This window comes from Chiloscyllium punctatum, chromosome 19, assembly GCF_047496795.1.
Source record: "Chiloscyllium punctatum isolate Juve2018m chromosome 19, sChiPun1.3, whole genome shotgun sequence".
NCBI lineage: Eukaryota > Metazoa > Chordata > Chondrichthyes > Orectolobiformes > Hemiscylliidae > Chiloscyllium > Chiloscyllium punctatum.
In genome coordinates, this window is record NC_092757.1 from 55,103,740 (window position 1) to 55,129,675 (window position 25,936).

Here is a 25,936-nt window from a genome sequence, read left to right on the forward strand (position 1 = left end):
TGTGGAGAGATAAATAGGGTTAATGTTTCCATTTCAGACACTCTTCATGCTGGACTTGAAACATTAATTTTGTTTCCAGATGCTACCAAACCAGCTGAGATTCTCCAGCATTTTCCATGTATGTTTTAGAATTCCAACATCTACAGTATTTCCCCTTAATTACAAGGCGTCACCAACTTAGAACTAAGAGAGGAATTACTTCATGAAAAAGAGTTTGAACCTGTGGAAATCTCAACCTCAAAGATCTCTCTATTCATGGCAAAATACGTTCAAGTCGGAAATCCACAGACCTTTGGTAGTAAGGGAAACTAAAGATTTACGGACAGTGGAGCATGCTTGAGGCATCGACTAGCCTACTCCTGCTCTGACTTCATATGTTCAAATGTAAGATTATTTGATTTGCACGTGGTTAAAGATATGTGGAATCTTAATGTACCTTGGGAGCAGGGTGATAGTAAATTACGATAAATTTGTGTCTGACTAACATTCTGTATTACAAAAGGGTAAATTTTCCTCTTTGGACGCTGGAGAGAAGCATTATATTTAATATATTTGAAGTTTGAAGATGTTTTAATACAGTGGATGCTGAAGATTTGCAACAAAAACAAAAATTGCTGGAGTAACTCAACCGAACTGGCAGCAATTGTGGAGAGAAAAGACCATTAGTGTTTAAAGTACAATAACCCTCCTTTAGAACTGATAGTATCTCAGAAAAAGTGATAATTATCTTGATGACAAGAAAAGGGTGGAGTAAAGAATGAACTGATAGGCGAGACAGAGTCCAGTTTTGAAGTTTTTTTTGATGTTTTCACCCTTCATCCACTTTCATGCCCATGAACTTCAACCACAAGTCTAAAATTCCATCACGCCCACCCTTACTGTGTAGTGCAGCTAAAATACAATGTATTGGCAGAGAATATAACATGAGTCGCCAGTAAAATGAGGGTGGGAATGCATTGCGGGAACAAAATTCAGACACAATCCATACATCATCCCCAAAAAGTGTTTTAGCATAAAGAGACATATTATATCATGCATCGGTGTCCACTTCCTCTACAGGAAAAGAAATTACCCTTTGTGTGGTCGAGGACTTTTTTACTAACAAATACTTATCTTTCCAATAATAAGTTTTAGATGGAATATCACCCTAGTACCTGTTTCAGTGTTTGAAGGCGCTGATGCGCTGTTGTCTTGGCGATGAAGGTGTGACTAGTTCCAGGATTTGATTCAAGGCTCAGTGACAGACCAGAGATGAGTTCTGCTCTGAGGTCAGTGATAGTGACTTTGTCATCGGCAACAATCAGTGGCACTTCCCCAAGTACAACCTCCATGAGTGGAGAGACTACCTGAAAGAATTAAAAGAATACCAAGTATATAGTGTACATATATTAAACATTATAGCAGAAGTCAGAGTATGGAAATTCTTCAGGATAAACATGTGCAACTACTACTAATTCAACAATAAATGACCAAGCTTGATAATAAGCCACAAAAATAGACCATTTAGTAAAAAATGCAATTTCAAACCTAATCATAATCATAAGTAACACGTTTAAATGTGTACACACTTCCAAATGCTGTTTTTGTTGTTCCACACAAATTGATGTTGAACATTCTAGAGAAGTGAAGCTCAGATGTATTTTTTGGAAAACTTTGAATGTTCACATTAACAATTCTACATTTTGTTAATTTGAAGTTGTCATCTTCCAAAAGCACTCCAGTTTAGAATGGTATTCTCCACTACACTACTGTCCCATCAACAGCTTTCCATCTTACTTCAATAAGGATGAAATGACATTTATAAAAGTCCATATTTTTCAATAACATCAAATATTTTGGGAAATGTGTGGGTGGAGTTCAATAAGACTGTGATTCCCAACAGCAGAAGTGGATGTAGGTATGACTTCCGCCAATGAGTCAGTTGCTCGTAATTACAATCCAAATCATAAGAACTATAAAAGGTCTGCATCTGCAAGCATCTGGTCTCTGCAGAGATAGAACTGGAAGCCAGCTTGCAGCAACATACTTTACCTGTGTAAAGTCATTCTGTATTTTGCTGTCATTCTGTGTGTCCAATTCATTTGACAGTTTACAGGAAGTAAACCACAAAACTCCCCTTTTCATTGTCAAATTTATCAGTGTACCAATTAGAATATATGCTAATATTTGGCACGGGGACACGTGGAAACAAGGAAGCTAAGTATCTGTTGACTCTACTCTTTCTACTTTGTCATGCAGCTAAAGAAAACTTTTAATGCCACAGAGAGGGCCAAGACCAGATGACAATTAGTGGACCTTAAAGTTCAAGTAGCATATGTGTAGCAAGTCATGGATTTTACAGCTGAGCAAGGCAGCCAACCCAGTGCAGGAATTGGCTAGCCAGCAGAATGAGGATGCTTTCAACCTAGCATTGAGATATGGCACATTGGATGCACATCCACCAATATAATTTATTGTATCCGTTGCTCCCGATGCGGTCTCCTTTACATTGGGGAGACTGGATGCCTCCTCGCGAAGCGCTTTAGGGAACATCTCTGTGACACCCGCACCAATTAACCACATCGCCCTGTGGCCCAACATTTCAACTCCCCCTCCCATTCTGCCGTGAACCTGGAGCTGGTCCCTCACCACCCGCGCCTGGAGGAAGAACGCCTCATCTTCCGCCTTGGAACACTTCAACCCTAGGGCATCAATGTGGACTTCAACAGTTTCCTCATTTCCCCTTCCCCCACCTCACTCCGGTTCCAAACTTTCAGCTCAGCACTGTCCCCATGACTTGTCCTATCTGTCTATCTTCTTTTCCACCTATCCGCTCCACCCTCCTCCCTGGCCTATCACCTTCATCCCCTCCCCCACTCACCTATTGTACTTTATGCTACTTTCTCCCCACCCCCACCCTACTCTCATTTATCTTTCCACCCTTCAGGCACTCTGCCTGTATTCCTGATGAAGGGCTTTACTGCTCCTCGGATGCTGCCTGAACTGCTGTGCTTTTCCAGCACCTCTAATCCAGAATATGGCACTTTGGAGACTGATGTAAAACTGTCATTTCCTGGCAGACTTTGCTTCTCCTGATGTCATCATTTTGTTCTCCACTGCAGGTTTTGGCCATGTGCTGAAGGATTCAAGTCCGCATGGAAAATCATATCTCCTCTTCTAATTATGATGACAAAGTACACCAAAAGGATTCACTGTTGTCTGCCTCAGTCAGAGCAGTTATATTCACATAAATCACAGATGGTACATGGTTTAGTTCGGGGGCACAGGCTGGTGAACATGTCATGGACAACTCCCAGCAGCTAAGTGGGATTGTCAGCTGAGTTCCTGAAAGTGGAAGGACTGCTTGGAATCAGGCCCTGCTCAACCCTCTACTATTTTCCCAGATGACAATTTCTCATAGCTTTTAGTATTTGCCACCTTCACCAGTAGATGATCCTGAGTAAGGATTATTTAAGTAGTTCACTGCCACCAATTCTCCTTTATCATGGATATATTAGTTAAGAAGTTGTGAAAGATAAATCACCTTAAGGAATCTACAGAAGATGTGTATTTTATAGATAACATGATTTATTGCTGGATCGCAAAATGTATAATATCATTTAGTCAGACATAATTACGAGGACCTTAGGGAGCTGGTCAAGATATGTCTGCTCCCTTTAAATATGGCGAGAAATCAAGCAACAATCAAAAAGTTCAGATTCTTGACATTAAGAAAATTTCTCCTGTTTAAGTCTTCATGCCTTAGGTGGTGAGTTCAGCATCTCACTGTCAGCGCTTGCATTTTATTAATAGCCTGACTTACTGTATTAACGTTGTACTCCAGATATACTTTTGCACAGTTGAGAAACTTGATGGAGCAAAAACTCAACCAGTAAAACAGAGCAGGTACCTGGCGACTTGTTTCAACATTGTCAATTGTAGGTCACAGAATGGCTGTGCTGGCCATCCAGCTTCTCTTATATGGTACTACTTCTTCTGCACAAATTGCCTCCAAGATCAATGGGCACGTTCTCCCTGCAACCTTAATCTATACAACTTGGCACTGGCAAAGCGCCGTCCTCACAAAATCAGCTTACTTGGCCTTTCTCAATGCAACATGGACTTCAGAATTTCAAACATGCTATTTTGAACTGATGAAGAGTAGTACTTGCATCTTGTGACAAGTCATTTTCCACTGAGAGCCTAGTTTATTATGTATGTCGGCAGATATTGTCTGTGTCTTCATTTACTTCAAAGCGTACAAGGCAAAGGTAGGCAGCCTCTGTGTCTTAGCATGTTTGTTAGCATAGAAGGTCCTTAGAAGTGACTTAGATGCAGACAGACTGTGGTTTGCTTTTAGTATGGAGGGAGAGGCAGACAGCTTATAGTAGCAGGGAACAGTGAAGAGAGACAATGGACATGTGCAGTACAGCACAGTGCTACATCAACATTATAGCTGGACCATACACTGGCAGTTTTTGTGGCAAACATAATGGATGTGTTTGAAGAAAATGGGGCTATGAAAGCCAAAGTGGACAACTGTTTAGTGGCTATGGTTAGAGTTTAATCAATGAAGGGGTACTGTCACAGTCAGTCATGGGCATGGTCTGATTCCAGTCCAGGTTGTTGGCCGAGACCAGTCAACTGACAGCAGTCCATGGTCATTTGGTAGGTCAGTTGGAGTGCTGTTGAGATCAGTTGACAGGAAGTGGTTGGGTCAAAATTATGGGGACTGTCCTGCCAATTAAGTTTGAGACTTGAGTAGTGGGGATGGTGGTGGCGCCTTGGTCATTCCTGTGGGCTTAGTCGCTAATTCTAAGGCGGCTTTGCAGGCTCAGTGAATGGCGCCTGGGGAACGGTTAGTTCAGTTGTCTAGATGACTAGAGTGTGATGCAAAATATATCCAACAGTGTGAGTTCAATTGGTGTGCTGACTGTATGTAGTTCATGGAAATCTGACTCTTCACCTGATCCCAATGCTTGTGGAGTCATTACCCTCAAGCTAAGCACATCCAATTCTCTCTTGCTTTTGGAAAAAAACTGCTGATGATACTTTGTGGACAATGGCTCCATTCTTTACTATGGAATTCTGGAGAAAGCGGGCAACTCAAATCTGTGATAGTCTTATTTTATGGTATTATTGAGGGAATGGCGTCAGTAATAGGCAATTGAAGACAGCAGTGTGGGACTCGATAGTGAATCAGAAGAGACTGAGAGCTCTCAAAGAGGATTTCAGGCAGGTCATGGTTACTCCATGGGGAGGGTGTGGAGTCAACAACAGCACAGACACCTCTAGTATCATGGGATCTCTGAGTAAAGCAGGCACATTAATTGCAGTATAAAGAAGTTGAACCAAAATATGCGGAAGCTGATGGTAGTGGAATTCTAAGAGTGAAGACAGACAGGGGACAGCAACATGGAAGAGAATGTGAAGAATTGGGGGGGGTTATTTGTGGGTCACAGGCAAAGCGTGCAGTTCAGTTATGTGAACACAAAATTGGAACCTCACGTTATTGATCAGAAAATCAATTGTGTGGAAACATCAGAAAATGGCTGAGACTGTATCCAAAGTAGGTAGAGTAAGTTAGTCTTTTTCCTAGGAGGCTGAAGTTTACAACATTTTTGAGACACCTCAAGAGGCAATGCCACAATCATGGCTCCATTGATTAAGCAATGCTACCTCTTTGTCTTCAATTCTCACTTAATCTGGATGTCAATTATTCTGCAAAGAATGCAGATAACAAATAATGGTTTAAAGTGATTATACACACTCCATTATAAATAATAAATTTTATAAGTCTTATTGTAACAAGGAATTTTAAAGTGGAACCTCCCAGTTGGCCAGCACAATCTACAACAAGGACTTCTTCAGCAAGGAGCATATGTCTAATGAAATTAAGATATTATAGTCGTCCACTGATCATTTGGCAAGGTTAGATACCTTGCAGCTTGTAATTGAAACATGATGCTGTCTCCTTGGGAAGCTTCTACACCAGTCTATATGAGGATTTAACATTCAGCTTTATTGTTAAGGATATGAGGTTCAGGGTGTCCCTTCAATTACAACCGATCTTACTTCCCCCACAGGTTACCTTCTAATGGAGATGAAATTGTAGATGCTATATCTTCCTTTTCTTGTGGCTTTGCTCCTACTGGGAATGAACTGAAGGAGACAAAAAGGCCAAGAGCTTCATCAAATCCAGCAAGAACAGCAACCTCAAAAGCCTATGCACAACCTCCAAAGGAAAGCAGCAGGACCAGATCCATCAAAGAGATGAGAGGAATGAAGAGAACTAGGGTTCATAGGCTTCACTGTTGCAATTCTGCAGTAGGGTAGATGATTGATGTCTTGATCCAGCATCTCAGAATAATGCCAGATGCTGGATGAGGACTTGTCATCACAAGGACTGGTTGGTAATCCTATCCATGTAGCATTCCGAGGTAAACTAACCTTAATTTTTATGCTTCTGGCTTGTTTCAGGGACTTCTGTGGCATTTCCCCATTATACACTCACAAATGCAGTCACAATATTTGAAATTCCATTTTCATCACAGCCTAACCCTTCTTCTCCTCCCTCCACAATGACAATCAAACAGGTTGTAAGTTTGCTCACTGAGCTGGTAGATTTGTTTTCATATGTTTTGTCACCATGCTAGGTTATGTCCCACTTGCTATTTACGTGTCTTGGTCTGTTGTGGTGGGTGACATCACGTCCGGTTCTTTTTCTGAGAGGTTGGTAAATAGAGTCCAAATCGATGTGTTTGTTAATGGAGTTCCAGTTTGAATGCCATGGACCCCTATCTTACTCAGTAGCCTCCTATGTGACACCTTGTCAAAGGCCTTCTTGAAGTCCAGGTAGATAACATCCATTGGCTCTCCTTGGCCTAACCTGCTCAGTACTTCCCCAAAGAATCCTATCAGATTTGTCAGGCATGACCTCCCCTTGATGAAACCCTGCTGACTTTGCCCTAGTTTACCATACACTTCCAAGTATTCAGTAATCACATCCTTCATAATGGATTCTAGGATCTTACAAACGACCGAGGTTAGGGTAATTGGTATGCAATTTTCCGTCTATGCCTTACTCCCTTTTTCAACAGGAGTGTCACGTTAGCAATTATTCAGTCCTCTGGGACTCTCCCTGATTCGAGTGATTCCTGAAAGATCACCACTAATGCTTCCGCTATCTCTTCAGCTATCTTCCTTAGAACTCTGGGGTATAGTCATTCAGGTGATTTACCCACCTTCAGGCCATTTAGTTTTGCTAGCACGTTCTCCTTGGTCATGATCACCATACTCAGCTCTGCCCCCTCATTCTCTTGAAATCTTAGGACATTACTCATGTCTTCCACCATGAAGACTGACGCGAAGTAATTATTTCGTTCCTTAGCCATTTCCTTGTTCCCCACTGCTATCTCTCCAGTGCCATTTTCCAGCAGCCCATTGTCCACTTTTGCTCTTTATTTATCTGAAGAAACTCTTAGTTTTCCTTTTTATTACTGACTAGTTGACCCTCATATCTAATCTTCTCCCCTCTTATGTCATTTTTGTTGCCCTCTGTTGGTCTTCATAAGTTTTCCAATCCTCTGGTTTACCACTGCCCTTTGCCACATTATTTGCTTTCTCTTTTGCTTTTATGCTATCCCTGACTTCCCTAGTCAGCCCTGATTGCCTCATCCTCCCTGTCCCATGCTTCTTTTTCCTCAGAATGGATCTCTGATGTGTCTCCTGAATTGCTCCCAGAAATCCCTGCTTTTTTGTGGTTCAAATAGAATGATAAAATAGCTGTATGGACTTAGATTTTGAAGTCTAAGCTGTGCATTGAATATCATGATTTTCAGTCTCAAATTCTGCTTTAATACCTTTAGTGCAATATGTCTAGTCTTTCTACAGGTTGACATTAGCAATTTCAGTAGATTGAGTGGGTGAAACACTTCTAATAGTTATATTACTGCACACATCTTCAGCATGTAACACTACAGACAGTTCTAACACCTGTTTCCTGCAATATCCTGCACTAATGGAAAATTCAGCAGATCAGCAGAGCCCTGTAGGACAGGTCAAAAATCCAATTTGTGAAACCATATATTCCCTCACAAACAGAATGGGAAAAAACAAGTTCATGCTAGACATGCTTGCTCTGCAGAATTAATAGAAGAGTTTAAGACTGGTTAATAAAATTTAAGCTAACTAAGAAACATGATTCAAATTAATAATTGTGATTAAGTCTTAAGCATGCAGTTGGTTTTCTGGATCACCTTGACAAAGGCCAATTACATGTTTAATATAATTTGATGGATTTGTTTTTTACAATCACTGGTCTCCAAAATGAAAATGCAATAGTTTTGCCAAAAATAAAATAAATCCTCCTCCACACAATGGCTTAATCTACTAACAGCGTTGATGCTAAGTAGATGCACTTGATCAGAACAGCCTTGTACGATATCACAAAAGTGGATTACTACCTTAATATAGTTGATCATGAGGTTGCAGGAAGTTCTTTATTTTATTGGTATTTATTTATTAATGTATCTTTGTTTATATTTACTGGTGCAAAGCAATTTTGCTGGGAAATGACAGTATACTTAAGACATAAATGTTCTTCATTGAAGTTACCTTTAAAGAAGAATTCCTGACTCAAAGCTTACATTTCTATTTGGAATCAATATTACTGCTTTCCTCTGCAGATTTCATACAAAATATTGGCGAAGTCTAGATGATCTGATGCTGGCTGACTTACTCTAATGTTTGGAAACCATGTGTAAATTTATTAGAAATTCACATCAGCAAACATTACATTCAATGAAATGATGGCTGTCACTCACTAAGATTAATCAGGTAACCTTTGCAGATACTTTTCATACTTTGTTGTGTGCTATGCCATTATTTATACTTATCTGCTTATGAATGCTTGTGGAGGGAAATCAATATTGTCACAGAACAGTATTCTCTTGGTTTAAAGTAGTCGCTAGTTACTTATTGATCAATGTTGCAGTTAATTTGTCAATGTTACAGTGGATTTCAATAAAGAATCAATGAGATAGCTAAAGGAGTTACTAGCATTTATATAGCACCTGTAACATCCTCATGGCAACCCAATACATTATCACAGCCAATGAAAGAACTTGAGAACTCGATTCAATATTTTAAATCTCGATAAATGTGACAGTCATTTTGCAGGCAGAAAAGATCTCCCAAACCGGAGTGAGTAAGGGTACAGGTTATTATATTCTCTGCCACTTGTTGACCCTGTACTGTACAGTGCTATATTCTACGATAAATATATTTCAAAACACATAATAAAAGCAATACTAACAGAGTGTAAAAAGGTGCTGAGATTTTACCAGAAATTGGCTAAGTGACAATTTTGGTGAGTTTCAGAGTTTCTGTCCGTGTATCCCAGCAAAATTTCTCATGTTATTCCACAAAACATCCTGATCCACATGCAAACTGGCATACAAACAAGAAAACTAGGGAAACAAATACATGGCTGAAGGAGTGGTGTTGGAAAGAGAGGTTCAGTTTTGTGAGAATTGGCAAAGGAAGAAAATGTACTGTTAAAATGGACTCCATCTGAACTGATCTGGGAGTAATGTCCTAGTCGAAAGGCTAAATAGAGTGACCACAAGGACTTTAAACTAGTAAATGGAAGGGAGGGTTTCGGGGAAGTCAATCCGGTTCCAAGATCGAGTACCAGGATAGAGAGAAAAGTAACAGTTAGGAATCCTACTTCAGATATTAAGTAGTGGCGTACTGGTGAAAAGTGTACAAAGGTGTACTGATGAAACTGGAAGATAGAAATCATAGGTGAATAAAGCAACAGTGTTGAGGGCAGGTTGTAGCGTATGGCCCAAATAAGAGTTTTATATATGAATTATTGGAGCATAAGGAATAAGTTAAATGAGCAGCAAGCACAAATTCATATTGGAAATTATGACACAGTAGCCATTACTGAGGCATGGCTGCAGGATGATTGGATTAGCAACTAAAAAACCAGCTTATAAAGTTTACAGAATGGACAGGGAAAATGACAGAAGAGGTGGGGGTAGCCTTACTAGTTAGAAACAAAATTACTTCCCTGATGAGGGAGGATATAATGAGGGGGAAGCATTCCGAGGCAATCATATGAGTGGAACTGAGGAACAGGTGAAGGATCTAAAACTGTAATAGATATTGTGTAAAGATCCCCTTGTAGCAGCTCTTAAATGCTAGATTATATAAATGCAGAAATTGGGCAAGTGTGTAGCAAGGCCAGTGCTGTATTAATGGTGAACTTTAAAATTCTCAGAGATTGGGTGAGGCAGATAAGCACCTGTTAGAAAGAGTGAATCTCAGAGTCTGCCCAGGATAGTTTCCCACATCAATGTGTCCTGGATGCAAGAAGGGGATAAGCAATGTTGGATTTAGTAATAGGAAGGAGCTGATTTAATTAGTAACCTAATTGTACATGAATATTTACCCAATAGAGATCATAACATAAGACCATAACTCATGGAAGTGGAAACAAGGCCATTCGGCCCATCAAGTCCACTCCGCCATTCAATCATGGCTGATGGGCATTTCAATACCACTTAACCACACTCTCCTCATATCTCTTAGTTCCTTGCGAGGTTAAGAATTTATTAATCTCTGCCTTGGGGTTCAATGCAGTGTTTGAAAGTGAAAAAGCATAAATCAGCAGGTGGAGGTTTAGATTCAAGTAAGGCTGACTTTAATACAATGAAAGACTGTCATAAACTGGGAAAATCAGCTAATGGGTAAAACAACTGAACAATAGTGGAGAATGTTTAAAGAAACATTTAACACACTGCAAACCGGTTTACACCCCTGAGAGGCAAAGGCTCCACTTCTCAACAAAAGAAAAGTCATGGACAATTTAGAGATAAGATACAACATAAAACTAAACTAAAATGAAAGGGATTACTACAAATGCAAAAAAAAACCTGCACAGATCCTGCTGAATGGTGAAGATATAAAGACTAGCAAAACACCAACAAAGCAGCTTATAAGAGCTACTGAAAGGATTATGAAAAGAAACTTGCCAGAGACATCAAAATCAAGAAGAAACTTTATAGTTACATGAATGGAAAGAATCTAGTCAAGAGCAATGGTGGCCCACTAAAGACTGATAATGGAATATTGTCAATGCCAAGGGGGAATTGAGCAAACACAATGAATAATTTCTACTGTAAATACTGAGGCAAGGTAAAGGAGGATAGTCTACTAGAAGTCCCAAGGAACTTAATAGCAGACTGGGACTATGGACTGAATAAAACCACTATAAATATAACATTGGTCGGGGGAATTAATGGCATTAAAGAGTGACAAGTTGCCCAGGACTTGACTGGTTTCAATCCAGGACCGTTGAAGGAAATGGGAGCATGCTGTAGATGCCCTAACTATAATTTTCCAGTCCCCTAGATACAGGAGTCATCCCTCTGGATTGGAAAATTGTACCTGACACTCTGCTTTGTAAGAAGTGTGAGAGAGGAAAACCAGGGAATTATAGACCAGTCAGTGGGAAAATATTTGCAGTCTACAGTCAAGAATGGGTAACTGAACATTTTAAATTTTCAGTTAAGTGGGGAGCAGCAGCATTAATTCATGACTGGTAGGTCATGCCTAATAAACATTATTGAATGTCTTGAACAGGTGACTAAAGTAGTGGATGGGGAGTGCCTATGGATGTTGTGTATATGGACTTTCAGAAGGCATGTGATAAAGTTCCACATCAGAGACTGTGAATTAAACTAGAAGCCCATAGAATTGGGGGCAGATTACTAACATGTTTGGGAAATTGGTTCAGTGGCAGGTGACAAAGTAGCGATAGTGGGTAGGCACGCAAATCGGCAAGGTATGACCAGTGGTGTCTCATAAAGATCTGTGTTAGGGTCTCAGTTATATGCACTCATTATTAATGACTTAGATAATGGCATTGAGAATCATGTATCCAAATTTGCCGATGACACAAATTAGATGCATTGTAAGAGTGGACAAAGTCATGGCTGATGGCGTTCAATGTAAGCAAATGAGATTATCCATTTTGAACTGAAAAGGGATAGAGCAGGCTACTTTCTAGATGGTTTGAAGTTGAGAGACGTGGGGAATAAGGTGCATAGATCTTTAAAATGTCATGACCTTGGAGTTCAAGTTCATAGGTCCTTGAAAGTGGAATCTCAGACAGATAGGATAATGAAAAAGGTGTTTGGTATTAGATTAGATTACATACAGTGTGGAAACAGGCTTTTCGGCCCAACCAGTCCACACCAACCCTCTGAAGGATAACCCACCCAGACCCATTTCCCTCTGACTAATGCACCTAGCAGAATGGGCAATTTAGCATGGCCAATTCACCTAACCTGCACTGTGGGAGGAAACAAGAGAGCCCGGAGGAAACTCACGCAGACATGGGAAGAATGTGCAAACTCCACACACACAGACAGTCACCCGAGGCTGGAATTGAAACCTGGGACTCTGGTGCTGTGAGGCAGCAGTGCTAACCACTGAGCCACCGTGCCACCCTAACCTTACCTTTACTGCTTACCTTTACTGGTCAGTGCATTGAATATAGGAGTTGGGAGGTCATGTTGCAAATGTACAAGACATTGGTTAGGCCACCTTTGGAATATTGTGTGCAATTCTGGTCTCCTTCCTATTGGAAGGATGTTCTGAAACTTGAAAGAGTTCAGAAAAAGACTTACAAGGATGTTGACAGGGCTGGAGGGTTTGAGTTACAGGTTGGGGCTTGATAGGTTGGGGCTATTTTTCTGGAGTATTACAGGCTGAGAGGTGATGTTCTAGACGTTTATAAAATCATGAGGAGCATGGATAGGGTGAGTAGCCAAGGTCTTTTCCCCAGGGTGGGCGAGTCCAAAACCAGAGGGCATAGTTTAAGGTGAGACGAGAAAGATTTAGAAGGGAGCTAAGCTGCAACCTTTTCACACAGAGAGTGGTGTGTGTATGGAATGAGCTGCCAGAGAAAGTGGTGGAGGCTGGTATGATTACAATATTTAAAAAACATCTGGGTGGGTATATGAATATGAAGGGTTTAGAGGGATATGGGCTAAATGTTGGCAAATGAGACTAGATTTATTTAGAATGTCTAGTTAGCATGGACAGGTTGGACTGAAGGGTTTGTTTCCATGCTGTACATCTGTATTGACTCTAAAAAGTGCAGAAAATAATCAAGAAAGCCAATGGAATGCTCACCTTTATTTCTAGAGGACTGGATGACAAGGATGCAGAAGGTATGCTGCAATCATGCAAAACCTTAGTTAGATCAGATTTTGACAAATTACCTTTGGAAGCAAATACTGGCCTTGAAGAGAGTACAATGTAGGCTCACATGAATGATAAATCAAATTCATCGTTTAAGTCACGAGGAGAGATGAGACAAATTAGGCCTGTTTTCTCTGGAGTTTAGAAGGTTAAGCAGCGATCTGATTAAAGTCTTCAAGACATTAACAGGAAAATATGAGGTAGAAAGCAAACTGTTTCCACCAATTGGGCATTCGAGAACTAGAGTGCATAGCCCAAGAATTAGGGCAAGGCTGTTCGGGAGAGATGTTAGGAAAAATTTTGATCCAGTGAATGCTGGATTAGTTGTTAATCTTAAATCTGAAAGATCCCCCTTATCCCTTAATATCTTTGCTTAAAAAAAAAACAGGCCAAAGGCAGGAATGTAGATTTTGAGATTAATTAGCCTATTCCTGTTCCTAATTGCTCATCCACCTTTTAGAGGTCCCCCTACCTTCCTTTTGTCATGTTCTTTAGACCTCAGCCTCTTCGTCAAATTTGCTATGCTTTCCATGCCTCTGTTATTCTGCTCTAACAATGTCCACCTGCTCAGAACTCAAACTTATACTATGCTTGTCTCATTTTGTCTTGCAATATCATCACTTTTGTTTAATCACTATTATTTCTCTGATGTCTTCCTTTTTATTTTTATTTCCTAAGCATTATCCACCAGGTCCCTAGGCCTTGACTATCCATGGGTTGACGAAACTGTTCATCTATGATATCTTCCAGTTCTGATGAAAGGACACAAACCTTAAAAAAAAACTCTCTACAGAGTTAAAAATCACACAACACCAGGTTATTGTCCAACAGGTTTATTTGGAAGCACTAGCTTTTGGAGCACTGCTCCTTCATCAAGTGGTTGTGAAGAATAAGATTGTATGATGCAGAATTTATCGCAAAAGTTTACAGTGTGATGTAATTGAAATTATATATTGAAAAAGACCTGGATTGTTCATTAAGTCGCTCATCTTTTAGAATGACCTTTCATATGTTCTTTCATACATAAGTCGCAAATTTTTTTTTAAAAGTTACATTCTAAAGTGAACTTTAACAATTGGTGTCATGTCAGTTAATGTATTGAAGGTGTGAGCATCCCTGTGAGGCTGTCTGTGCCGCAATGGTCAGACTGATTCTAATCTAAAAAAAACGGATTTACAGAATCTTACATGCAGTTTTTGAGCAAAGCAAAATGTAATTTTGCAAGTACAAATTCCCCCCACAAACTTATATGTGTATGTGTGCGCTTGTGTGTGTGTGTGTGTATGGGGGGGGAGGTTTATGAGTGTCTGTGAGAGAGTGTGTGTGTGTGTGAGTCTAAAGGGGTATAAGTCTGAGAGAGGGTGTGTCTGCGAGTGTATGTGTCAGCATTTGAAAGAGTGTGTGTGTTTCTGTAAGAGAGTGTGTTCGTGTGTGTCTGTGTGTGTGCTTATAGTACAATGGGGTCACCTGTAGTGTGACGTGAACCCAAGGTCCCAGTTGAGGCCATCCTCACGGATACCGAACTTGGCTATCAACCTCTTCTCGGCCACTTTTCGTTTTGCCTGTCCTGAAATCTACCTTGGAGGACGGTTACCTGAAAGTCCAAGGTCGAATGTCTAGCACTGCTGAAGTGTTCTCCGACTGAGAAGGAACACTTCTGTCTGTTGATTGTTGTGCGGTATCACACTACAGGTGACCCCATTGTACTATACATATACACAGAAGGACAGACACACACTCAGACAGACAGACACACACACACACATAGAGCCTCTCTCATACGCTCACACATACACTCCCACTCACACCCTCTCACAGACTTATACCTCTTTACACTTGCATACACACATTCTCTCACAGAACTCATAAACACTATGCCCCCACACAAACACACCCACATGTACACATACACATATGAGTTTGTGGGGGGATTTGTACTTGCAGAATTACATTTTACATTTTCTCAAAAACTGCATGAATCCATGTAAGATTCTGTAAATCCGTTTTTTAGATTAGAATCAATCTTACCATTGTGGCACAGCCAGTCTCACAGGGAAGCTCACACCTTAATAACATTAGCTGGGCCGACATGACACCAATTGTTAAAGTTCACTTGAGAACGTAACTTTTTAAAAAAAAAGTTTTGCGATTTACATATGAAAAAACTGAAACCAACATGGTCATTCTAAATGATGAGAGACTTAACAAACAATCAAAGTCTTTTTCAACATATAATTTCAGTTACATCACACTGTAAACTTTTGCTACAAATTCTGTGTCATACAATCTTATTCTCCTCAACCACCTGATGAAGGAGCAGCGCTCTGAAAGCTAGTGCTTCCAAATAAACCTGTTGGACTCTAACCTGGTGTTGTGTGATTTTTAAATTTGTACACCCGAGTCCAAAACTGGCATCTCCAAATTATAGATGCTGTTTAAACTATTGTTTCTAATGTTCTCTGCCAGTGTGAGAGTGACTACAGATGAGTTGAGTGCCAATACACTGAGGAGTCTGCATTATTGAAGATTTTGAACTAAGAGTCTGTGTTTTATTGTCTACTTATACTTCAGTTGGGAGGGATGTGCTGATACTGGAATATTATGGAAACATTTTTTTCAATTGTCTGCGTTTAAGACCAGTTCCATGGGGGACTAGAACCCACAAGTGCCAATGCAGCACTCCCCCCGTGACAGGACTTCTACACCACTGTCTCTCATCAAAAGCAATGTATTTGATATCGATCACTCATTGTGTTGCCCATGATGAGTTTTTTATAGAGAAATTGTGGGAAATAATTGGAGCAGAGTGAAGGGACATAATTTACACAACATCTAAAATTATATTCACTATTTTTATAGATTAGTCCATGTTTATAATAACTAAGTTTGCCACTTTGTAATTATAGCCTATTGAGAGCGATCTGTGACAACTCAGCTGTTTCTGTACTTAACAGAGAATGCAATTATAGCATGAGATGTTTAAATAGACAGTTTCCATTATAAATGTGGACATAGAAATTTACAATGAAAAAGTGATGTGAATAGTCTATATTTTTAATATGGATATACATGCTTTATATACCAAAGAAACACAATACTTTGCAATCTTCTAAACTTAAAAAAAGTGATTATTTTTTCACTTGACTGCTTAATTATCTTTTGTCATAAAATTGATCAAAATACTTGTGCAACAGGCTGCCAACATTTTGATTTAGACGTACCAGTTACAGTAAAAATAATGCCCTGCTTCACTTGAATTTTCAAACTGCTCTCTTCTGACAACCTTTGCTTTGTTGATTCTTTTGCCATTGCTATTTCTCAATGATGATCACTTGGAAATATGCACACTTCAATGAAGAAGCAGAAAACAGGGTTGGTCAAATGTCTTTCAAAAATAGTTTCTTGTCACTTATTTGAAAACATATTACTGATGAGGTTAATGCCTGTTTACTGCCGGATAGTGGGTATAAATAAATCTGCCTCTTTTAATCAATTTTGTTTTAGTTTAACATGTCATGGAATATAAATTTTAAAATACTCAAGCTCTGACAAAACGAGCCTTTATTGGTATGAAAATGATTTTCATAAGATAATGCCAGTGAAAGATATGCAAACCCATGTCTGCTAAGCAAACCAATAGCCATTTTGAAAGAAAGCTGGTGTATCAACAGTTCTAAGGAGAACATTAAGCCAGTCTAAATAATCACATCAATTTGAGCTAAAAGAAGCTACTTGAAGCACAGATTATTATGAGAATGCATGATTGTGCTAACGCACAAAACATTACAGCAGCAAGATTGTATACTGAGTTAGCAGTGACTGATTTAACTTTTTCTTTTATGGGAAGTGGGTTTCACAACTATTTATTGCCCTTGAGAAGGTGATGATGAGCCACCATCTAGAACTGCAGCACTCTGTGTTGTAGGTACATCCACTGAGTCTTTCCGGAGTTTCAAGATTTTCATCCAGGCAAGTGATGGAATAATGATATTGTTTCAAATCAGGATTGTGTGTGGATTGGAAGAAATTTTTCAGGTGGATGTATTTTTATGTATCAGCTGTCCTTGTCCTTCTAAATCAAAGTTGTGTTTGAAGGAGAAAGTGAGGACTGCAGAGCTACCTAGATTACACCTCTTCCCATCCTGCCCCCTGTAAAAACGCCATCCCATATTCCCAATTCCTTCGCCTTCGCCGCATCTGCTCCCAGGAGGACCAATTCCAACACCGAACAACCCAGATGGCCTCCTTCTTCAAAGACTGCAATTTCCCCTCAGACGTGGTTGACGATGCTCTCCACCGCATCTCCTCCACTTCCCGCTCCTCCGCCCTTGAACCCCGCCCCTCCAATCGCCACCAGGACAAAACCCCACTAGTCCTCACCTACCACCCCACCAACCTCCAGATATATCGGATCATCCTTCGTGATTTCTGCCACCTCCAAACGGACCCCACCACCAAGGATATATTTCCCTCCCCACCCCTATCAGCGTTCTGGAAAGACCACTCCCTCCGCGATTCCCTTGGCAGATCCACACCCCCCACCAACCCAACCTCCACTGCCGGCACCTTTCCCTGCAACCGCAAAAAATGCAAAACTTGCCCCCACACCTCCCCTCTCACTTCCCTCCAAGGCCCCAAGGGATCCTTCAATATCCATAAGAAATTCACCTGCACCTCCACACACATCATTTACTGCATCCGGTGCACCTGATGTGGCCTCCTCTACATTGGGGAGACAGGCCGCCTACTTGCGGAACATTTCAGAGAACACCTCTGAGACACCTGCACCAACCAACCCAACCGCCCCGTGGTCGAACACTTTAATTCCCCCTCTCACTCCGCCAAGGACATGCAGGTCCTTGGCCTCCTCCATCGCCAGACCATGGCATCATGATGCCTGGAGGAAGAGCGCCTCAGCTTCCGCCTAGGAACCCTCCAACCACAAGCGATGAATACAGATTTCTCCAGCTTCCTCATTTCCCCTCCCCCCACCTTTTCTCAGTCCCAGCCCTCAGACTCAGCACCGCCTTCTTGACCTGCAATCTTCTTCCCGACCTCTCCGCCCCCAACCCCTCTCCGGCCTATCACCCTCACCTTAACCTCCTTCCACCTATCGCATTCCCAACACCCCTCCCCCAAGTCCCTCCTCCCTACCTTTTATCTTAGCCTGCTTGGCACACCCTCCTCATTCCTGAAGAAGGGCTTATGCCCGAAACGTCGATTCTCCTTCTCCTTTGATGCTGCCTGACCTGCTGCGCTTTTCCAGCAACACATTTTTAAGTTCTGTCGAAGGAGCCTTGGTAAATTTCTGCAGTGCATTTTGCAGATGGTACACATTATCTGCTGCTGTGGCAACTGTAGAGGGACTGAATGTTGAGTGTTAATGGGTTGCCAGTCAGCAGCTGCTTTGTTCTGGAGTCCTGGAACAGATGAACCACATCTTCCTTTGTGTTAGGTTTGAGTCCAACCAATGGAGAGTTTTGCTACTGGGTTGGTATAATTTGAATTTTAGAATGACATAAGTATTACAGTGCAGAAAGAGGCCATTCAGTCCATTGTGCTTGTATCAGCTTGTTAAATGAGAATCATTACCCAGAGCAAATTTCCTGCTTTTCTCCATGCCTTTGCATATTTTTATCCAAATAATCACCCAATGCCCTCTTGAATGCCATAAATGAACTTGCCTCCATCATGCTTCATTGATGGTCTCTCTAAGTTGGCAAAAGAATCAAAATATAGATGCATAAAACAGAAAATAGCAAGTCTGGAAGCAGTTAAAAATCATGATTGAATTAGAGTTCAGGATGTGTATAAAATAACAGATATTGAGGATTTGTAAAAACTCAGAATTTAAGCAAAGAATTAAGTGAAAGTATAAATAACTTAAATTGTTTATCAGATTGAAACCTCTAATGCCCTTTTGGATGAAGTTTAAAAAGGTAAATAGATAATGAAAAGAAATAAGGCCTTTCATAAATAAAGGTTATGACATTTAAAGAGCCTGATAACGTGGGATGATAGCATAGTTCAAATAACAGAGATATTCAATAAATATTGTGCAATAGTTTTTAAAAATGGTGACAATGAGATTGCAGCTTCACTCGGTATTACCTTTGCTGCAGATATTTTTTTTAAAGTAGTAATTCTTTTTCCACAATCAGCAGAATGCAAGATAACAGCATGTATCCTAGGACTAGACCCTGATGGCACCTAACCTGGATAATGAAAGAACAGAAAATAACTAATGTTTTCAACACTATAGGCTGAAGTTTACCAAAAATTACCTCACCATGTTCTCCAAGCTGTTTTGGAAGCCTGTTTGTGCTATTGCACCAGTGACAGACATAATTGCCACTGCTGTGATCTCTCAGGGTTCCTGGTATCATTTTGAAGTTTAGGGAAGAGTCATCCTCTTTCCTCAACCACTAGAGGAGACCAGAGCACCAGAGCCCTGCCAGATGGTCCTAAGTTGTTATCCAGGTCAATGTGGTTTCCTTGGTCTGGAGGAATGCCTGGAATTACCACACACTAACACTGACTTTGCTACGGTATTCACTTTTGTCCAAAGGCCATGGTCTATCACTCTCACTGTTCCATGAAACATCTTTTGTCACTTGGCAATGGAGTCAGCTATTACGAAGGGGCATAGCTTTAAATTAAGGGGTAGTAGGTATATAGGACAGATGTTAGGGGTAGATTCTTTACTCAGTGAGTCATGAGTTCATGGAATGCCCTGCCAGTAGCAGTGGTGGACTCTCCCTCTTTATGGGCATTTAAATGGGCATTGGATAGGCATATGGAGGATAGTGGACTATTGTAGGTTAGGTGGGCTTGGATCGGTGCAACATCGAGGGCCAAAGGGCCTGTACTGTGCTGTATTTTTCTATGTTCTATGTTCTATTTATTTAGTCTTGTGCTGCTCTCCCATTACCCCAATTGCCCTGCCTTCTCAAGATTGTACCTTGCCTGAGGCATGGTGACCTTCAGGTTAAACTCATCACCAGTTGCCTCTTTGTAATGAGAGAGCAGCCCTGTGATCCTCTGGGACAATGGCGATTTTACCTTGTTTAATCTTATCTCTTAAGTCTTTCACAACTTCTTCTCTCCTTCTCTCTTGTCTTCTGCAGTCACCAGTCGAATCTGCAGAGTCTCTACTGTGAAGAGACCAAATCATGAAGGCACCAGCTCCTCCTCCAAATCTGAGGAAGAATCCACAGATCCCCTCACAGGCAGCACCAGCAGGGCTGGTTCCTGAACCCTCTACCAGCTCAGATACTGACACCTCAGAGGGTACACTACAGTTGGGAGCACTCTTTTGTGCAGCACATCATTTCCACCTCGCTGTAGCTGGTCAAAGGAGGAAATACTCCAGGTCTCTGGAATCCTGAAGACTGCAGGATACTAGCACCTACTCAGTCCCAGGCAGGAGATGACGCACTGGTTGTTGTCCATTAATAAATGCATCCAAATGCACAAGCAGACACAAGAGCCCCAGGTAGGTTTATTAGAGACAAACTGATCTGAATGGTGGACCCAGCCAGAGGGTGAATCACATACAGTGCCCCCAGAAGTCTCCTCTGAATCCAGAAGTGGCTGGATCTTCTACCTCAGTCTTGTCTATTACCCTGTGGGATTTCAAACCAAGGAAGATGACTCTGTCTCTGGGCAGGTGTTAAGGCTGAAGATCACAGGAACTGATAAGAGGCTTTACAATGGGCTGGTACGTGTGTGGAATTATGGTCTGCTAAGAGATAAGATTGCAGGAAATCAGTAACTGCTGTCTCTACCAAATAGGGATGAAACTTTCAGCATTGGTCATTATCACAGAATTCCAAATAAGGCAAACACTTGACACCGAGACCTGTGCATAAAGAGTCCAGAAAATCTTTCATTTACAGCAGAGTTTTGAAGATTAACACTGCAGGTGGTATCCTATGTTTGGAGGCATGGTGAAGACATCGAGAAGAGATTCAGCTTGGCCAGTTTCAAACTCTCTCCTGGGTAATAATTTGTGGACTTAGTTACAGAAATCACTGTAATGAAAGACAGTGAGATATCTCTATTGGTTAAATGCCTGTGTTATTCGTTTAAGTAATTAATAAATTAATCTGGTTTTATAAAACTCTAAATGTCTCCACTGTATCTTTGCCTATGTATATATTTTTGTCTCTCAGATGGGTAATATAGGTCACACTCAGTATAACCGGGCCCTCTAGTTACAAAGGCCCTAGGCCACCTGACCAAGACCTCAAGGCCACTTTAAAAACTCCACTATAGGTCAGATTTCTTTAATCCTATCTGCAGATACTAGACTGCATCTAATTGTAGTGGGAAGGAAAGGAAGAAGAAAATCTTACTGAGGGTACATTGCTGGCGCCAGTGACATTTCATCATAAACAGACGGTAGTGTGTGTAGGAAATTAGCTGCCAGGGGAGAAGATGGAGTGAGATGCCATCTGGATGGTACATGAATAGAAAGGGTTTAGAGGGACATGGACCAAATGCCTGGGAGTAATAGCTAACTTTTCCATTGCACCCATACCAGCATGAAACTTTTTTGTGATTATATAGGGGAGCATTGAATATTGTGAATGCTTCAAAAGTTTCTAACTTTATCTTCTATTAAGCAGCATGAACCGCATAGGAACAACAAAGCTTTAAGCTGCATTTGCTTTAACATTACACAGGAGCTGCTGGTCTCATCATCAAAATATTACAGTCACTGAAAAATGAATTAATGGAACCCTGTTCACATGGAAATCTTTCCTGCATTATTGTGCTGTTCTCACTCAGCACAAAGCTGTGGCTTTCATGGATACCCATGGTCTTTCCCATGGCTTTGGTGTATGCTCCCGTTGGTTGGAGCACAGAATTCAAGGATCAAGTCACAACCTTTTGGCTCAATTGGTATTAGTACAAAGTCCTGGCCATGACTTGGATAGGAACCTGCTGTGGAAGAGCTGTCCTCTGGCCCTTGGCTCCAGTGGAAGATGATGTGGCATTGCATATGTACTGGGTAGCATCATAAGTGTTCTGACCTCCTCCTCCTCTTGACAGCGAGTGGTATTATGAATCATCTCTGGTCTGCACAGCAGTCCATGGATCACAACCAGGCATTTTGCATTTTCACCACTATGACTGGAAGCTCTATAGTAGGGATTAGCTCCACAGCTAAGTGTTGAAGCTGGTCTTGCAGATGCATGTGTTACTCACCCAGTCATGTACCAGTCGTGACAGCCAACCATATCTTTTGTGCATGGATCCACTGGCGATGATTCCAATCAGCCTATTTGGCCAATATCAGAAAACAGCTGCTCAGTAATGTGAGCATTCAGCAGTTACAGAACACTCTAATAACATTTGAAATGTGTTATCAAAACACTGGGCATGTCGAAGGGATGCCTCTATATAAATTCGATTACCAACAGTGAGGAAACAGGCCATTTGGCCCAACAAGTCCACACTGACCCGCCCCATTCCTCTCCCCTATACTTAGCCCTGACTCATGCACCTGACACTATGGGCAATTTAGCATGGCCAATTCATCTGACCTGTACATATTTGGATTGTGAGAGGAAACCAGAGCACCTGGAGGAAACCCACGCAGACACAGGGAGAATGTGCAAACTCCATACAGACAGTTGCCTGAAGTGGGAATAGAACTCTGATACCTGGTGTTGTGAGGCAGCAGTGCTAACACTGAGCCATTGTGCTGCCCCATGTTGTACATTGGCCTGATTTAGAGACGTGTTGCTTATGTCTTGTGGCATGTATGCAGATTGTATATCTGGTAGCATTAAGGAGAAGATTTCCCTTTATCCCCAACCTTCACAGTACCAAAGAAAGTCAATAATACAATTAGGATAATGGTGTGATTATTTTATGGCGCAAGATATGAAGTGAGCAGGTATTGTATCTTGTGTAGTTTATGGACTTTGGAAGTGGATTGCTACTTTGGCAACCATGGCAAGTCTATCCAGCTCACAAGATACTGCTTGTGCTTCATAGATACCAGTCAGATTAATGTGTTATCTTGAATGTGATGTTATGTTCTTCACCTGTACTGTGAGTGTCTGTTTAATATTATCATCCTTTGAAGTGCCTCACAATGCACCTCTCTCAGAATGAAACTCATTCTGTCAACTCCATTGCACACTTGTGGTTTAGCTGAGGATGGAAATTCACGGGATGATTCACAGAATCGGCTTCTGTTTGGTGATCCCTTGAATCATCATCCTCCCAGGCAATCCCTCCAGCTTTAAGCTTCCCCACATTCCCACCGAACCCATTTATTTAGTTATTCATCTCCCTATGTTGTAACAATACTATGGCTTTTAGATGTATTTGGTCCAGTTGATTATTTTTTAAATGAAGAAGGGCTGAGACAGAGGTATCAAGCAGTTGTCTTCAAAACCGATAAAAGTATCAGCTTGTGAGGCACTGGATTATTTTGTCTAAATCGGAACAACAGAAGCAGCCTGAATGGGTAGGGTAAAGCTCCCACAGAACCTGGATTTTTAGTTTTGGTTTTTCCTGTAACAGTTGTTGTTGGGGTCTTGAAGCTGGGTGTAGAAGGTGTTTTTCCTCTCCCTGTTCCAGGTAAAAGCTGGGGGTTCTCTCCCTGCTGCTAGAATTGCATGTGAAACAATCTCTATTTTAATGAATTTGACTTTGCCAAGGTGCGTTTATGGGATGTTACTATATTGGAACAGTTACTGTTTAATAGTTAAATAATCTATTATTCTGTTGTTATTCCAATACTTTTTGCTGTATTTTAATGATAAAGTGTGTACTGCTTCAAACCTAGTAGTTTGACCAATCAAGTTTCATCTATAATGCAACACTTGGCACTTGGTTTTAAAATAAAAAAAAGGTTAGTGTCTAGGCTATCTTCTTAATACATTTTGAGGGGATTTGGTTTGGTCCATAACAAACTGAGGGCTCTTGTTGAGATCAAAATCTCGAATTCTAGGTAGGGTTTAGGATTATTGGACTCAAATGTAAAAAAGTGGTGAGTGTTGGTGCTCTTTTTAGGTGTTGCATCTGGTTGGTTTTAAATAGGGTGTGATTTGTATAACAATGGCTCTTTCAGCCACTAAGTTTCCTGCGGGTGGAAGAAGCCTGGAAAAATTCCTGGGTATTTTACAGAAAGTGAGCAAGGCAACATTTTTGGAATTGGCAAAGTAGCTGGAGTTGGGGTTGCCAGTACCTGTGAGGAAATCATTGCAGCAAAAGCTCTGCATTTATGATTATGGAAACGCCATTGGAAACATTCCTTTGCAAACGAACTAGCTTAAACATGAAAAGGAAAGAAACAAATTGAATTACAATCAAAATCAGTGGAAAAAGAAACGTAAAGGAAGGTCCAAGCAGAAGAAAGGGAGAGAAAGAGTTTTTGAACTTTATAGGTTAGAACTAAAAACTGAAAGTCAACTAAAAATGCTGGGGATAGAGGTGAAAGGTAGGAGTATTGATGAGGACAGTAATGAGAGTAATCCCATCGTATCCAAAGGCCTGGTGGTGATCTGTTTAAATATGTCCAAGCATTGCCAAAGTTCAATGAGGAGGATGCAGAAGCCTTTTCTATTTCATCTGAGGAAGTGGCTAAACAAATGAAATGGCTGGTGACCATCTGGGTGTTGTTGATCCAAATGAAGTTGGTAGATGTGGCTCGTGAGATATTTGCATCATTATCACTATCCGGGGTGCATGATGAGGTGAAAAATGCCATCTTAAGTGTATATGATCTCGTACCAGACACCTACAAACAATGTATTAGGAATCTAAGAAGGGAACCTAGTTAAATGTACTTGGCATGGAGTTTGAAAGGATCAAACAAAGTAATTTTGATAGGTAGATAAAGGCATTGAAAATGGATCAAACATATAACACTCTTAGATGGTTATTTTGGAGGAGTTCAAAGATTCATTTCCTTAAGTAGTGAGAATTCATGTGAAAGAGCAGAGAGGTCAAACAGCGAGATTAGCAGCTGAAATGGCTGATGATAATGAATTAGTCCATAAATCAAAGTTTGCCTTCTGACATCAACTTCAATCAGTGAGGGATAGAAATTGGGGAAAAGAGAAATCATCAGGTGGTAAGGGTAAAGGAGATAATAAGATAGTCTATCACAGGGTAAAACCAATGAGGGGGAAAGAGAAGTGAAAACACCTGAGCATTTTTATTGGAATAAAGTAGACCACAAAAGTTGCAGTGTTGATAGTTTAGAAGAAGCACCGGGAAGAATGGATATGGGAAAACAAGACCAACCAGTGAGTTTGTTGAAGTGGTAAAGGAAAGCACAGTAGAAGCTAAAAAAACTACAAAGATTGTATAACCTGGTCAGTAGTTGGGTTAGAAAGAAGTGCCAGATCTCTTTAAAGAATTTAGTTGCACGGGTAACGTTTACTCATACCAGGAGGAGCAGGTAAACAAATTTAGGATTTTAAGAGATAGTGGAGCAATTCAATCTTTGGTGAGAGATGAAGAGAAATGTAATTCAAAAGAAGTATTGCCAGAAAATGTGGTAATAATGTGGAATTTGTAGTGAGGAGAGCATTGTTCCATTGTATAAACGTGAGTTTGGAGAATCTGGTGGGAACAGTAATAGAGAAAGTCTCTGTTCCAGAAATACAGTTTCTCCTTGGTAATGATACAGCTGAATCACAGTGAGAGTGAT

The 25,936-nt window shown here is 40.8% G+C and overlaps 1 protein-coding gene across 2 annotated transcripts in view; it reads right to left on the minus strand.

The window, feature by feature from the left end:
* tmem132e (transmembrane protein 132E) overlaps positions 1–25,936 on the minus strand; it is a 779,639-nt gene that overhangs the window by 65,247 nt on the left and 688,456 nt on the right. For both annotated transcript variants that reach the window (XM_072589443.1, XM_072589444.1), the window contains one exon: positions 1,155–1,346. In XM_072589443.1, the coding sequence (XP_072445544.1) occupies positions 1,155–1,346 (192 nt within the window). The remainder of the gene's footprint in view (positions 1–1,154; positions 1,347–25,936) is intronic.